Source organism: Crinia signifera, chromosome 4 (assembly GCF_055691185.1).
Source record: "Crinia signifera chromosome 4, ASM5569118v1, whole genome shotgun sequence".
In the NCBI taxonomy this organism is placed as follows: domain Eukaryota; kingdom Metazoa; phylum Chordata; class Amphibia; order Anura; family Myobatrachidae; genus Crinia; species Crinia signifera.
In genome coordinates, this window is record NC_139220.1 from 97,749,567 (window position 1) to 97,765,516 (window position 15,950).

The 15,950-nt window shown below is 40.7% G+C and overlaps 1 protein-coding gene across 8 annotated transcripts in view; it reads right to left on the bottom strand.

Moving 5' to 3' along the window:
* FBXO38 (F-box protein 38) overlaps window positions 1–15,950 on the bottom strand; it is a 55,937-nt gene that overhangs the window by 29,577 nt on the left and 10,410 nt on the right. For 7 of the 8 annotated variants that reach the window (XM_083182040.1, XM_083182037.1, XM_083182041.1 and 4 more), the window contains exons 4-12: window positions 14,545–14,708; window positions 13,878–14,043; window positions 13,657–13,794; window positions 9,246–9,383; window positions 7,036–7,129; window positions 5,519–5,649; window positions 3,652–3,822; window positions 2,455–2,597; window positions 2,035–2,275 (exon numbers count right to left, since the gene is read on the bottom strand). In XM_083182040.1, the coding sequence (XP_083038166.1) occupies window positions 2,035–2,275; window positions 2,455–2,597; window positions 3,652–3,822; window positions 5,519–5,649; window positions 7,036–7,129; window positions 9,246–9,383; window positions 13,657–13,794; window positions 13,878–14,043; window positions 14,545–14,708 (1,386 nt within the window). The remainder of the gene's footprint in view (window positions 1–2,034; window positions 2,276–2,454; window positions 2,598–3,651; window positions 3,823–5,518; window positions 5,650–7,035; window positions 7,130–9,245; window positions 9,384–13,656; window positions 13,795–13,877; window positions 14,044–14,544; window positions 14,709–15,950) is intronic. The other variant, XM_083182042.1, reaches the window with a different exon arrangement.

A 15,950-nucleotide genomic window follows, 5' to 3' on the forward strand; every position in this document is an offset into this window, starting at 1 on the left:
CCTCTATAATAGACATACAAGACTAACAACATATAACATAACATTGAGATTGCATTTTTCAATATAACCCTAATAGAGGCTTCTGGCTTATTATAAGGTCTCTCGATGTTTGAGGCAATGGATTCCTTATAGTTACCAGTCCAACCTTACAGTGTTTCATTACAGGCGCACAAACCTCTTTCCATAGGGGGCAGCAGCTTGGCTCAGACGAAGAGATCCATCACCAATAATGAAATCAGCGCTCGTGTGACGTTACGTCACTCCCCCCAAACCCCCATCATAACCCAAGGCAAGTACTGAAGGGCAAACTGGGCTAAGATCAATAGAGGTCCTCATTCCAATGTCATTGGAGGCTGCAGTCTCCCCAGCGAGCTCTAAAAACTAGATAAAATGTACAATAAAACCCTTGTAAAGGGTGTATCCCATCTGTATATAACATGTATGTGTTATATATAGGGTTATGGTATTTTAGATCTACAATGTCTAGGTATAGAGTCATATGGCCGACAGTCCAAAGGTCGACCGGGTCCAAAGGGTCAAAAGGTCAACATGGTCAAAAGGTCAACATGGTCAAAAGGTCAACATGGTCAAAAGGTCAACATGGTCAAAATGGAAAGGTGGACATGAGTTTTCCTTTTTTGGGGGTGTATATGTCGACATAGGTCGGCATGAACACGTGTAAGTGTACCCCATCCCCTTGCATGGCTCGCTATTCTTCGGGCTTGGTGCCTCACTGTGCTCTGCACACTATTATATTCACCCTCCATGCCATAGTGGATAGTAGGGTATGAAATACTGCCTGTCGGCACATGCCGGCTCATAATTTTGTAAAAAAATAAATCATGTTGACCTTTTGACCCTGTAGTGGTCGACCTTATGACTGTCGGCCTAGAGTCAAGCTATATTGAGTCCAGATACCATATACAGATGGGTCAGTGATGTGAAGAGTTCTATTGAAAGATAAACACTACCCTCCAGCAAATCCTGCTCAGTTCCATGAGTGTTGCCTATACCTGGTGAATTCTTTTGACCTATATACAATAGCAACTATTCTAATTCACTGCCCTACACGGTAATATAATTAAGAGATCTTGGTTGGCAAATATATGCAAACCATATGCAAATTTGCAAATATATGGAAAGCCCCCAAGCCAGTCATCAAGGTTTTTCTGAGTATTGGGGTCCTTATTGCTACATCTAAGTGTAGGGTGTAGCACCCCAAAAATCAGCATAAGCCAGAACCCCGAAGCAGCACACCAGTGAAATAACTAAAGTGTACAGAACGGGATACAAAAGTGATGAATGGAATTAAAATATTAAAGAAATAATGTTAGCGAGATTATTAGTAAAATATAAGTGTTGAATAGAAAAGCAATAAATGTGTTAAGAAAAGTAAAATGTTCTATTTAACACTTAATCTCATTACCACTATTCCTTAAAAATCGGGTGAAAAGTGGCCAAACCGCATGTGTTTGACATTAGATCCGATGCGCGGTCCAGTGTGCATCGAATCAGAGATCTGACCTGCTTGGACATTCGACCTCCAACTCGGACAGCCTCCCGGCAGCAGGGAATGGGATTGCATGAGATACAGTTCATGCATAAGGACCGATTGGTATATATCGCATGCAATCCTGCCACCCGATCAGGTCACAGGGGACACAAGGGGGATCGGCTGCAACTTCTCCCCTTGAAGTCACCGTAGCGTATGACAGTCTTAAGAGTTTAACTTACTGAAGACCAGAAGTTAATCAGCCAGGACAAGTTAGACTTTCAGGATCTATGGAGTTTGAAACTTGGCAACTGATAATGCCGATAAGAAAATAGTTTCCACTGGTCTCAAAGCATAAGATAGAGCTGCTGTGCGTTACCTTGCTGCTGGAAGAAAAAAGTTACATCTACATCGACTGCTTGCAGGCCTGGCGACCACCAGATGAGCAGTCAGCAAAAAAAAAAAAATGCACATTTTCATCTACGCCATCGATTATCTACAGTTCTGATTTATGTATAGATAAGCATTCTTGTAAGGCTCACCTTCAGCTGCAATATGTGGCTCCTCTACATGGTTCTCTGGCCTTAGATCTGGCTCCTCGTTCCCCTCCTCTTGTTGTGGAGGTGGAATATTGTGCGGTTGCTGGTTATTATTGTGCTGGAGATTGTTGTTGTTTTGGTGATTGTTGTTATTTTCATTCTCATTGTTGGAGTTTTGATTACTTACAAGGGCTGAAGACACCCCAATCCCTGTCCCTGCACTAAGTCCTACTCGGGCGCAACCCTTGAAATAAGCAAAAGAAATAATCATTACAAAGATGTAACTCGTATACAAGTCTTCTGGATCAAATGAAATTGGTAAGAAAATCTTTCACCAACAAGGCAAGCCTATCACAGTAATCATACACATTATTTGATCTTCAAACAGGTAAAGTTTGTTTAGCATCTTTTCCAAGATTTCACCTTAGGAGGTTCCCGAAACATCTGATCCAGCGAGATAAATTCTAAGCTGGGGAGCAATTCAACAAACTGACTGAAGGACTCCAGCTTTATGGCATGGCAACGCACCAAGCTGAGATCAACCAACCGGTTCCAACGAGAGTGATCTTTAAGGAAGCAGATAAAGTATTAAATGAGAATGTACAATTGGAAATACAATTTCCAGGACGTCTTTAGATTTCCCTTAATGAAATAATATAAACACATTATTTATCTGTCTAACTAATTGCTCCGTAAAGTGAAAAGTCACATAATACCAGGGAACTTAAATAGTGGGTGTTGAATGCAGGCTTCTCAGCCTTTTTAAAGTTATGACACCTGATGTAACAGATGCCATATGGTTTAACATTTTATACATCTGTGTTTAATTAATGACATAATTAAAAATTGACAAAATTAAACCAAAACAATGAACACTTATGGATAAGTTTAAAAACTAAACTGAATAATATCTGAATTTTCACTTTTGAAATAAATAAATCCCATAGCTAACGTGGCTTAACCCTTTGTGTGCCAACATTGCTGTGAGAGATGCGCAAAATATACACTAAAAATGCCGGAGCCGCTCACAGCGACTTCTTTTTAGCGCATTATTTAACAAAACTTTAATTTGACTTAACATCATTTGACGGTAGTAACTTAAGTCATTCGTATTCCTGGACTTCGACACTGGCATTTTTAGCGGATATTTTGCACATCTCTCACAGCAACATTGGCACACAAAGGGTTAACGCACCTTTTTTAGTTAAAAAAATGAGCCTACACATAAAGAGGAAATTAAACAGGAGCACTTGAGACTATGGGGACTACAATTATAAACAGTCCAAATCAAAATGGATGTTTGATTTATCATCAAAAATTGCCCTTAGTCCTAAACCTAACATGTAAGGGCAGCGGCACCGATTATGCCGCCATTAATTCAGAAATGAATGATAAGCATATTATGAATACAAGATTAGGCCATATCAAACAAACATCAATTTAAATCAAAATTAAGACTAGAGGGTAGCAGATTTTATATAACTCCACTGCACATCTTCAACAACGTTATTACCTACTGCCTACTGTGCATATCCTTGTGAAGTAATCCAGAATTGTATTGTGACCTACAAGCTCCTAATCTCTGCTTAGAATAGTGGGAGAACAGTTCATGACTAATACCTGTGATCCAATTTTTAGGATTATGAAGGTGAGGGCAGTTATAGATCACCAAATACTTGATGCAGGAAAAGACCTCATTTACAGCTTTCATTCCAATATCAGTGATAATGCCAGGATTCTCAGCGACATCTGCCAATCCATATTTCATTAGATCTGCATTTGTCATCTTACCTGAGCAAGAAAAAGCATTAAACATTAACGTATGCAGCAAACATCTAACACAGTGATTTTTAACCTTTTTACCTCGCACTAAATAAGATTTTAAAATTGCCAAGGCACACCATGAGATCCCCACAGGGCAAAACACATCGGCCCCTCCCGGAAAAAAAAAGAAATCTATTGGCCTCCATATAAAAAACAATCACACTGGTCCCCACAGGTAACAAAAATAAAATACATTGGCCCTTTACATGAAAATAAGATACCTGTAAATAACAGTTAAACTGGTGGTGGCTGTAAACTGGTTTGGGCATCTCTAGATCTGGGGGCACACTTGAGAACAGCTCAAGGCACACTAGTGTGCCACGGGCACAGTGGTTGAAAAACACTGATCTAGCAAAAAGAGTTAAGGTGCGATTTTGAACCCTTTTGAGCGATATTGTTCAAAATATCGGCTAGTGTGTACACAGCAAACGATGAGTGATGCACACTCCTGTGGTTCGTTAAGTACGGTTTGTCATCTGTACATGGCGCTCAATTTTGGCTATGTCGTTCGCAAAACCTGCATATTACTAGACATTTAGTATGTATGCACTTTATCATTTGCCTAGGACACGGGTTCAAGGGAAACTGTTCAACAATATCGCTCACTGAACACATTGTCTAGTTTGTATAGGCCTTTAGATCATTCAACTTAAAATAGAGTGAAACAATATCCAAGGGAAGATGTACCAAGCTTTACAGAGATCGTAATGTGGAGACGTTGTCAAAAGCAATCAATCAGGGTGGAATAATGCTACAATGGGGACATATGTACACTAGGAATGGGGGGCAGTCTTACAATGTACACTGCAGAATCCTGCAAAAGCCCAAATAATAGAGGGTTTGGTCAATAACGATATATCAGTAATAAATAAATGTAGGTAGCGTGTACACACTTCAAAATATGTATTAATGTGCTAAACATCATTAACAACATACCTAGACTGAATTGCAAGTGGGGCAGAGCAAAAGATGGGACAATCGCCTAACAGGAGCGCACGATAGGGCATACATACTGGATGATGTGGTCTATTTATCGTTACGAATCGTCTCTGAATGACAAATTGTCTATAAATTTGTCCAGTGCTTACCCAGCTTTAGAAGGAAAGGCCACTGAAGTATCTATTACCTCTGAGGGAGCCTGCGTGTGTTTGGGGGAGGGTGTAATGGTACAATGGGAAGCCATGGGCACAGTGTGTGGGGGTAAGAATAATGCTGGAGGGTCCATTAAAGAGATTTGTCTGGGGACAGAGAATTCTTACGAACAACTCCGATCACTCCCTCTCATCTATTTCTGTAAATTATTTCCATTGTTGATAGAACCTAGGTTTGCAATCTAACAAACAAATCTCGCAGGAGAGAAACATTACCATAAACAGGAAATACTGACTAATTTGTCAAAAACTGATTCTTAACAGCATTCTTAACAAGCAAATGTGTGAAATGACTTTCTTCACGCTTTTTGGTTTTTATTATGAATAGTTAAATGTATTTCAAAAGAAATGAATAATAAATAATGCTGTAGACAATCATAAAATAAATGCACCGCAATGTACACAATTCACAAAGTTGTGGCTGTAAGAGAACTTCTGGTATAGTAGAGAACAAAAAAGGTGACAAGCACCAAAAGTCTTAATAAAGTAGCAAAACTAGAACATTCACTTACACTGTAATAAAAACTCATCCACATATCCCAGATGTAAGGTTTCAAACTGCGGAAACTCAAGCTCAGCCATCTTCAGTGCCGAAAACACGCCATCTTTGGTCAGGGAAGGTTGGATACGCACTTCATGTAACCTTGATTTAAGTATAGGAAACATGACTAAAGCTCTTTTAGGCTATGCAATCAGAACAATCTACCAAAGCTTATCATTGCTTAACAGCAAAAAGAAGTGTAAATATCACGGCACATGAACGCCAACCTACAACTGATACAGTTGTTGAAGAAGAACTTGCAAATCTGCTTCATTGATATACTGAACTTTTTACAAACTCTATTGCAATCTCTCCAAAATGAAGTTAGTTTTGCGTTGACTTTACATATGTAAAGTCAGCGCATAAATATGAGAAATTCCTGGTATGGTGAGACTGTGGATTTATAGATGATTCTGTAACTGCCAGCGTATACCTGCACTCTTTACAAGCAGAAAGACTCCCTGTATCTGCATTTTCACATTTGTCAATGAGCCTGGGGACACTAGGAAACAACTCACAGAGCATAAAAGTTGTGCATTTGGGTACAGTATATAAACAGGGACGTACAGTGCCGGCAGGTATTTTATTGTGAATTTTATGTTCCCAACATACACACTGTAGGCTGCAACTGACAGAAAGGTAAACAATTTGAAAGAAAAAAAAAAAAGAATTAACTGAATGTAGTTTGCAAATATTTTACTTTTGTGGTTTATAATGTGATGAAATACTTTAACATTAGGGGGCACAAATATATTCAACTTTAGGAAAACATGGTTATTGGCAGTTGAAAATATAATGTATACATCAAGCTTAAGGGGGGGGGGGTATTCAATCCTCCCGCAGCCATTCCCGATGGGGGAGATGGTTGCGGGGCCCTATTCAATGCTGTTTTCCCTGTGTGTGTGTTTCAGCATAACTCCGGAATTACTGCAGCAATTTTTACCACAATTTTTCTGGTACAGATATGACTTACAATCAGAATATATACTGTGGGGGTAAAAACACCCCTAGCACCCCCATGGGGGTCCAAAAAGGGGTCCAACCACTACACAAAGTGGGGATGGGAAGCAAGATATGAAGCATAACTCTGCAATGCCTGGAGCAATTTATACCAAAGGAAGCAAGATATGGCAAAGTTGCATAAAATAAAGGGGGAAGAGGACATTGATTAGGTTCACAGCCACTATCACCCGCAATCCCGACTCCCCTGGGGTCCAGCCACAACGTGGGTCAGGAATTCTGCAAGGTATGGCAAAGATGCATATCATATGGGGGGTAGAGTTCATGGGCCCACCACAGACATGTGTATGCCAGTCACACTATGGGCATGGTGAATGGTTAAGCTTAAAACAGCTTAAAATTCAAGTAATGCTTGAATTAACAACCACACCCAGGCAACGCCGGGTACCTTTATTACCTAGAGTTCCTCAGCAAGTTTGAAGAAAATAAATCTATCCTAACTTTACTTCAAAAGCATGGAAAACTTACCTTCTAGCAGCTGTTATTATGAGGTAGCCAAGATCTACTTCCAGAGCATTCTTGCATGCTCCCAAAACAATTGTGTGCAAATTTCGAAATCCTCCTGCAAAAAGATCAAGACATGTAATACTGTATACAAATATTTTTTAAGCCACTCCCAACGGCATACCCCTGACAAAGGCTAAACCAGGGCAGGCCAAAGCCTACTTTTTTTGGCAAGCACACCTACATCTTGGCACTCCCCCTGGACCTTTAACTACTGTATATTTTAAACACACACAATACTGCACAAAAGATGCCGTAAAGTAAGAATGCTATCATTTATTTTTATCAATTAACAAAATGCAAAGTGAATGAAGAGTAATCTAAATCAAATTAATATATGGTGTGACCACCCTCTGCCTTCAAATCAGAATCAATTCTTCTAGGTACACTAGCACACTGTTTCTGAAGGAATTAGGCAGGAATGTTGTTCCAACCATCTTGGTGTAGAATCACGGCTCCCACGATGGGCATTGTATAGTAAAAAATCGCATCGCATGCGATTTTGATCACAAATGTATCCAAATGCATTTAAATTAGTAGGAAACATGTTAAATGCACCCCAAATGCCATTTCACACACTGTACCACCCCCACTATCAACGCCAACCCGAAGCGTGGCGAGGGGCGGCGGTACGCGTTCTACGCCCTTTTCATACCCCCACTATCCACGTCGGCGTCGAGTTGAGAACAGAAAGCGTGGCGAGTGCAGCGAGCCCGAAGTGTGGCGAGCGCAGCGAGCCCCGCGGACACCTGTGAAGCACGCGAGGTGACTCGTATACCTGGGAAGGTATCCGCGTGCGCTCGCCACGCTTCGGGCTCGGTGACTCACTGCGCTCGCCACACTTTCTATTCTCAACTCCACGCCGACGTCGATAGTGGGGGTATGAAAAGGTCGTAGGACGCGTACCGCCGCCCCTCATGGGCTCGCTGCGCTCGCCACGCTTCGGGTTGGCGTTGATAGTGGGGCTGGTACAGTGTTAAAAATGGCATTTGGGGTGCTTTTCACATGTTTCCTACCAATTTAAATGCATTTGGATGCATTTGTGATCAAAATCGCATGCGATCGCATGCAATTTTTTAAAAAAATGCATCAAAAACGGGAAAAATCGCATCGCATGCCATCTCATGCCACAACATTTGGCATGCGATTGGAGCCGTGATACTACACAAGTACCCATATATATTACAAACATTTATTGAAATAGGCCACTAAATTGATCTAGAAAAAAAATGGGGGGGTTTCTCCAGCACCCCAGATAAAACCCCTCCTGTTAGTGAGGGGTAAAGGAAAACATGTAAAAGAGGTATCAAAGGGTGCAATGGTATGTGGGGAGCCACCCAACATATTAATTGGGTTCAGAATTATGTATCTCAGCAAAAAGTACAATTTATTCATGGTTTACACAATAAAAAAAAAAAAAGACAAGATTACTCTTCAAACATGTCCAGCAGTTTTTTCCATAACCACAAGTAAATACGAGATAGTTTCAAATTGGATACAGCTGACTAGACAAACCCAATGCGTTTCGCCTTACGACTTCTTCAGGGGCAAGTCTGATGAGCGGAAAATGGTTGGAAAGGGTCTGGATGTCTGATTTCAAATAAAATTCACATATACCGAGTAACACGGATGAGACCATACAGCATAAATGGTCTATTATACTGCTGAGTCTTACAAATTTCGTATGAACAAGATAGGAGACTGCTCTATAGGACAGAACTGTTAATCTCACACGATCAGCAGGATAACCCCTAGACCATTTATACTCTATGATCTCATCCTTGTTACTCGGTATATGTGAATTTTATTTGAAATCAGACTTTGAGTCTAGTGCTCGACTGATAGCAAGTAGCATGTGCTCCTAGCAGCCCAGCACCCTCCGATATCAAGCGTTCTATGCATCATCGTAGTCAGAGTATTGGTCGAGCAGTCCCTGACTACCCCCAGTCACTGCCTAGGAACTTTATTGTAATTAAGCTTTTTTTTAACAGAGGAAAAAAGTGCAAAAGAACTGGAGAAAAAAATAAAGACATGGCAAATATAGTACTGTATTTGCTTCATGAATTCAATCTATGAACTTAAAACTATTAGTGATAACTAATGAATTTAAATTGAATGCTAAATCGGCAATACATGAAGGACTGGCCAATTAAAGTGGTATAGTATAAACATACCAGACCGCCAGCTGTCCTCCACCACGTGTTGGATAAGTCCTCCTAGAAAAGGAACTCGAACAAGCTCTAAATGCTCCAGGTTGCGAGCAGAAGCCAAGCCCGTCACCAGTGGTACATACTTTAAGGAATTTGTGGGACCTTCACCAAAAGGAATAAATAAGAAAAATCAATAAAAGTTAAATCATATGGAAAAGGATGACAAAAAATACGAATCATAATAATTTCTACTATTGCTCAACTGTTGAGATCTAATGGACAAGATAACCAAAAAGTTTAGATAAAAATGTCTTATTCATTCACTAGTGTTCTATATTTGAAAGTTTGCGTCACAATCAAATATTTAAAAACACAATAAGAAAAAAAATGAAGAATATTTAGGAAATGCTTTCAGGTATGGTAAATGAAAGCATAAAAATATTTAGAAAAAGAAAACAAGGCCTACTAGAATGAGATGACACAAATGCAGTATAAAAGCAATATAAAATTAGCTAAATTACCCTGAACATATAGATAGAATATAGATAGAACTGAGACCAGATTTAATATACCAAAACTGTAATGAATGCATTTAACACAGGAGCAAGCACTCCTATGACAAATATTACTTTAATTTCCTTATTCCGTTTAAAAGTAAAACCACTGCTAAAGAGAAATATCATAAAATAAAGCATGCCTTTAATGTACCAACATAACGGCATATAGTGTTCATTCTAGCACCCGGCAATTTTGAAAACCCATGCAGTTCCTCTTCCCTTCCTGGGGTGTCGCTGTCTGCTGTGGTGATCCTAGCACAGGTCTGGTTTGCATATCAGTGCTGCTATACAGACCACACTGTGCTAGAAGCACTACAGCAGACAGCGACACCCCAGGCAGGGAAGAGGAACTGCATGGGTTTTCAAAGTTGGCGGGTGATAGAATGAACGCTAGGCATATGACAGATTTGGTAAGATTGAACAACACATGTTCCATACATAAAGCTTTCAAAATTGGGAAGCAAAGCTACATTGATATCCTGCAATGCAGATGCCAGATGTGCTGTAAGGGTCACCAGAGACAGAAGCAGGAAGAAAAAAGAAGACACTGACCACTCATAAAAATATTGTATGTCATTTTCCAGCTTCTTTTACACTATAAAACTAAATAGAACATCCAGGCAATGAGAAAGTGCTAAAACACTTCTATATCATTTTATTAACAGTAGCAATATTCACAAGTTATGTATAAATTAACTAGGTTTATATACCCATCCGCCATAACATTAAAACTGCCTAATAATGTGAATGTCCCCTTCATGCTGCCAAAACAGCTCTGACCAATCGAGTCACGGTGTCCACAAGACCTCTGAAATTGTTCCGTGGCATTGTGGCACAAAGACTTTAGCAGCAGACCCTGTAAGTTGCTATATGGGGCCTTCAAGACATGGACTTGTCATTCTAGCACATGCCACAGATGCTCCATAGGACTGAGATCTGGGGAATGTGAAGGCCAACACCTTGAACTCTTTGTCATGATCCTCAAAGCATTCATGAACAATGGGGGTAATTCAGACCTCCTCACTGGGCTGCGTATATTCGCTGCCCAGCGAGCAGGTCAAAGCCGCTCCTCCGAACGCACTCCCACCCTGCCACCAGAATCCCGACGCTACGACGCACAGAGGAGAAATCATTCAATGGTTACTCACCATCAAGTAAGAAAAGTAAGCCGATAATTACTATTCTGATGGATGCTTCCCGACTAATTTGGGGCCGGTGCTGACTTTCTGTGACATCATCCATCAGTCCCAAGCAGGCAGAGCCACGCCTGCCTTCTGACAGGCCCGCACAGCATTTCTATGAACGGGCCCACCCTTTTTGTGGGCACGTCCAAGAAACGCTGAGTGCCAATAAGGCAAATAAAACATTTTCCAAAGACGCTCGCTGCAGAGGTTTTCACAACCCCATAGTCATGCATGTGCAGACCCACACCATTGGGGATGGGGTCGAATTTGAACCTATGTGAACAATTCTGAATCAGCCCCAATGTTTGCAGCGTCATATGGTGCACTATCATGCTGAAAGATGCCATTGCCCTTTAGAGATATCTTTTGCTATAAGGAGGTGTAAATAAGCTGCAACAATGTTTAGGCAAGTGGCACAAGTCAAAATAATACCCACATGAATGCCATGGCCCAGCAGAACAGTGCCCAGATCATTATGCTGCATCGCCCAGCATGCTTTCTTCCCATAGTGCTTCCTGCCGGGATTTCTTCCCTAGGGAAACGACGAGCACACAAACGGGCATCCACACAACATGTCAGAAAATGTAACTGATCACCTTCTTCCATTGCTCCATGGTCCAGTCCTAAAGCTCTCATGTACAGTGTAGGCGCTTTTTGCAGTAGAAAGGGTTTAGCTTGTCACTCTGAGTGGTCAATGGTTACAAAACACCATATGCATGAAGCTTCGAAGCAGAGGGGCAAATTTTTTCACTGGCCAATCCGCTCTTACCTGTCATTTTTCAAACCAAGCCTGTAACTTCACAGTTAAGAGATGTTTGGCTGGTGATACAAAACAGACACTATCACTTCACCGAGCTTAATAAATCTGCCCCTGTGTGTTCTGACACTCTTCTATCATAACCAGCAATTTGTGCTACAGTAGCTCTCCTGTGAGATCAGACCAGACTGATCAGCCTTCTCGTGTGCTCAATGAGTCTTGGGTGCCCATAACCCTGTCCTGGTTCACCAGTTGTTCTTCCTCTGACCACTTTTGGTAGCTATCAACCAATGCGTACTGGGATCACCCACCCAAAAAGATCTGACAATTTTAGTTTCTATCCAATCACCTCACACCATAATTTACCACTTATCAAATTGCTCAGATCCTTATGCTTGCCAAACACCAAAAGATTTTATTTCCAAAAATCCAATTTAAGTCCTGGATTAAATAAAAAAGGGAAACTGCTCAATCCCCCTGTGTATAGGTCAAATAAATGAGCTGTGCAAGAAGTAAATATATCATAGAATTTTATTATGAAGTAATTCATATAGGACGGTATTCAATGTGGATTTTGGCGATGTGCAGCGAATCCTGTTTAGGATTCGCTGCACATTCGCCACTGGTCGCCGCGTTCCGGAGCCTCGCCGGCTCCGGTATTCAACGAGTCAAGGGCTCGCTGCCCCTGACTGGCGAATTTGAGCTCCTGCGGCGAACGCCGCAGGGAGCCTGAGGACGGTGGCAGGCAGGGAGATGGAAGTCTCCCTGCCTGCCCCAGAACGTTTGTGGGGGGGAGGTGGGCTCCCCGGGTGCCAGGCAGCACAGGCTGCCCCCCGGGGGTGCCAGCAGGGAACCGGGTATATTCACTCCACCCGATCATGAATATGTAATGATCGGGTGAAGTGAATATATGAATATCTAATGAGTGGCTCGGCTCCGGCCCCCTGCTGGCTGGTCTGTGTAAAAAAAAAAATTTAAATTAAATTAAATATATATTCATGTGCTTACAGCACATGAATAAAAATAGCATGCCCCTCCTCAGAATAAAATTCCAGATTTTTTGACACCAATTGTAAAAATCAAAACACTTTATTTTAAAAGTTCACCTTCCACTTCACCATAAAAAGATAGCGATTGCTACTCGGTGAATCATGGCGAAAAAAACCTTGAAATGTATTCGCCTTCTGGTCATTGAATAGGGTGACTCACCGTTTTAGTCAGAAATTCGCCTTACAGCACAAAATCGCCATAAAAACCTTGCGAATCAGCCTCATTGAATACCGCCCAATGTATCAATAACAAAATGATGAACGAATAGAAAATCTATTAAAGGGTCAAATACCCTTGTCTTTATGTAAAATTTTCAGAATATCGGTATACAGACAGGAAGGGGGTTAACACATACAGATATATACGCATAAAATGAAAATAAAATGATGTCCTGGATTGTTTCCACACCAGCCTCCTCCTCTGAGTCAATTAGTGCAGAGTTGTAGAGCTATTGGAAATGTATTTCAGCAAACAATCGACAATTTGCTCCCAAATGCTTAAAAACAGAAAATGGTTGATCAGAAAATTGAGTATATTAAATGGATTTAACCATCTCATCTGAATGATGGGTTTTGGACATAAAGGGCCAAAAATTGTGGATTGTTGATTGCTACCATTATGTACATTATCAGATTTTCTTTCCAAGCAACCAACAAGTTGTATGGTTGGAAAGATAGAAAAATGGGCAATGCATATAAAGACTTACTTTCAACTTCGAGAACTGACTTTTCACATGCTGCCTAATATACCCTCCCTTGACAGGTGCCAATGAAATTAGATAACCAATGGTATTAACCTTACCTGTCAGTGTTTAATGTTATGACTGATGGGTTTATACTGGACCTAGCCTGTTCATATTATTCCAGAACAGACAATATTATATTTACCTGCACAATTTCGCATCACAAAGGTACGCAGACTGATGCACAGGAAGTCCTTAAAAGGCTGAGGTTTGGTAAGGCGCACCCATTTTAAATACAGATGTCGCAGCAATGGAATGCAGGGGATTTCAGGAACATTCACTCCTTTACACAGATGGAAGAAACTAGGAGTCATTAAACTAAAAAAGCATTTGTAACAATCATTTCTGCTACCGTCAAATGCTTACCCACTAAATGCAACGTCTGGATTTTGGCAGCAATTGGTATTTTTAGCTTATTCTCTGGTGGTATCGGAAAAGCTCCATTGCGATTACGAAATTTCCCTAAAATATGAACCTGTGGCATGTATGTCCAAATAGCTTCTACAAGTTCCAGATGTGAGGTTTCCACACCCTGGTGATGACATAGATGAATGATGAAATCCAAAATCTTCGACAAATATACAGTATACAGTCCATTCGACAATACAAACAAGCTCTGTAATAGACTATTGTCATTCTAAATAAAAACTGTCACAAAAAACCTGCACGTCTTCATCATATTCTTTGGAAAGAATACTTATGAACAGAACAGGACTACAATGACAGATGACATAGCATGAAAAAAAATGTGACACCATGTCTACTCCAATGCTCTTGTATAGGCTTAAAAACGGGGTGTGGTATGGTGATCCAACAATCGGGATACCGACGGTCAGTATCCCGACTGCCGATGCTCTAAGAGGGGGGTGAGCGCAACAAAGCCCCTTGTGGACCCCTACAAGGGAGAATAGCCAGTCTGAGTCGGGATCCCGACTGTCGGGCATTTACACAGTCGGAATTCCGAAGTCGGAGTACTGACCGTAGGAATCACGACTGTCGGGCAGTCATCCAGCACCCTTAAAAAGGCACTCACCAGTAGATTTGGGCAGGACTGCAACGCTTCTAACACACCAGGAATGCTGAAGGCCTCATGGCCCCGAACTCTGCGCCTCTCCAAATACCTAGGGTGCAGGCCATAAAGCTGCTCAATATCTGGCATCTTCTTCAGCAATTTCAGGAAACTGGAATCAGTGAATCCTACAGAATTAGAGACAATAAGGTAGTCATTAGCTACAAAGTTTGCATTAGGACATACAGTACAAGAGAAATATATATATATTTTTTACCTAAAAATATACAGCGAAAAAAATCCCCAATAAATCTATCCTCGCAGCTAATCGAATCTTACACTATTTTAAATACATGTTCTATACCATACATATTGTTTTCTTTCCATTATTGAATACCACTGTAGATTCAAACACACCTATCCAGCTACTATGCGTTACACAGACCATCTGCCACGCATCCATAATGTGACCAGTCACACATTCAAGTTATCACCTGATTGATTTTATCGCTATTTTATGGGTATGTTTAATTTCTCTATTATCGCTCCATCCATAACATTTATTTCCTCAGTCCAGACACATATTTTGCCTTGATGAATCAGCCAAGTTAGTATTTGTAAGCAGCCAAGTTGTTTTACATTCAGTCATTTCCTTTTTTTCTTTCTTTTAATATTTTTAACCAACTTCTTCTTTCCTTTGATGTTAATGTTGTGTCTTTCCTTTTCAAATCTTTTTGTTTATTTATTTACAGTTTCTTATATAGCGCACACATATTTCGCAGCGCTTTACAAAGAATATTTCAACATTCACATCAGTCCCTGCCCCAGTGGAGCTTACAATCTATATTCACTATAGGTGCCCATACACGTTACAATTATTGTATACAATATCACATCTCATCGCATATCGGTTTTGCGATAAGATGAGATGAGATAAGATCTAGTACAAAAAGTATGTGCAGCACATACTTTTTGTACTAGATCTCATCTGATCTCATCGCAAAACCGATATGCGATGAGATGCGATATTGTATACAATAATTGTAAGTGTATGGGCACCTTACCACATGTACACGCGCACACACACGCACGCACACACACTCTAGGGTTAATTTGTTGGGAACCAATTAGCCTAACAGTATATTTTTGGATTGTGGGAGGAAACCGGAGTACCTGGTGTAAACCCACGCAAGTACCGGGAGAATATACAAATTCCGTACAGTTAGGGCCATGGTTGGAATCGAACCCATGACCTCAGTGCTGTGAGGCAGTAATGCTAACCATTACACCATCCCTAATGCCCGACAGCAGTAAGGAAGGTGCCATAGTCTGTTTATTTAAAAACAGTCCTTATAGATCCTTTTTCAATGAATTTATTTTTTCCGATCCTTACTACAGTACTTTCCTTTTTTCAGACCCCTCCATGTCCT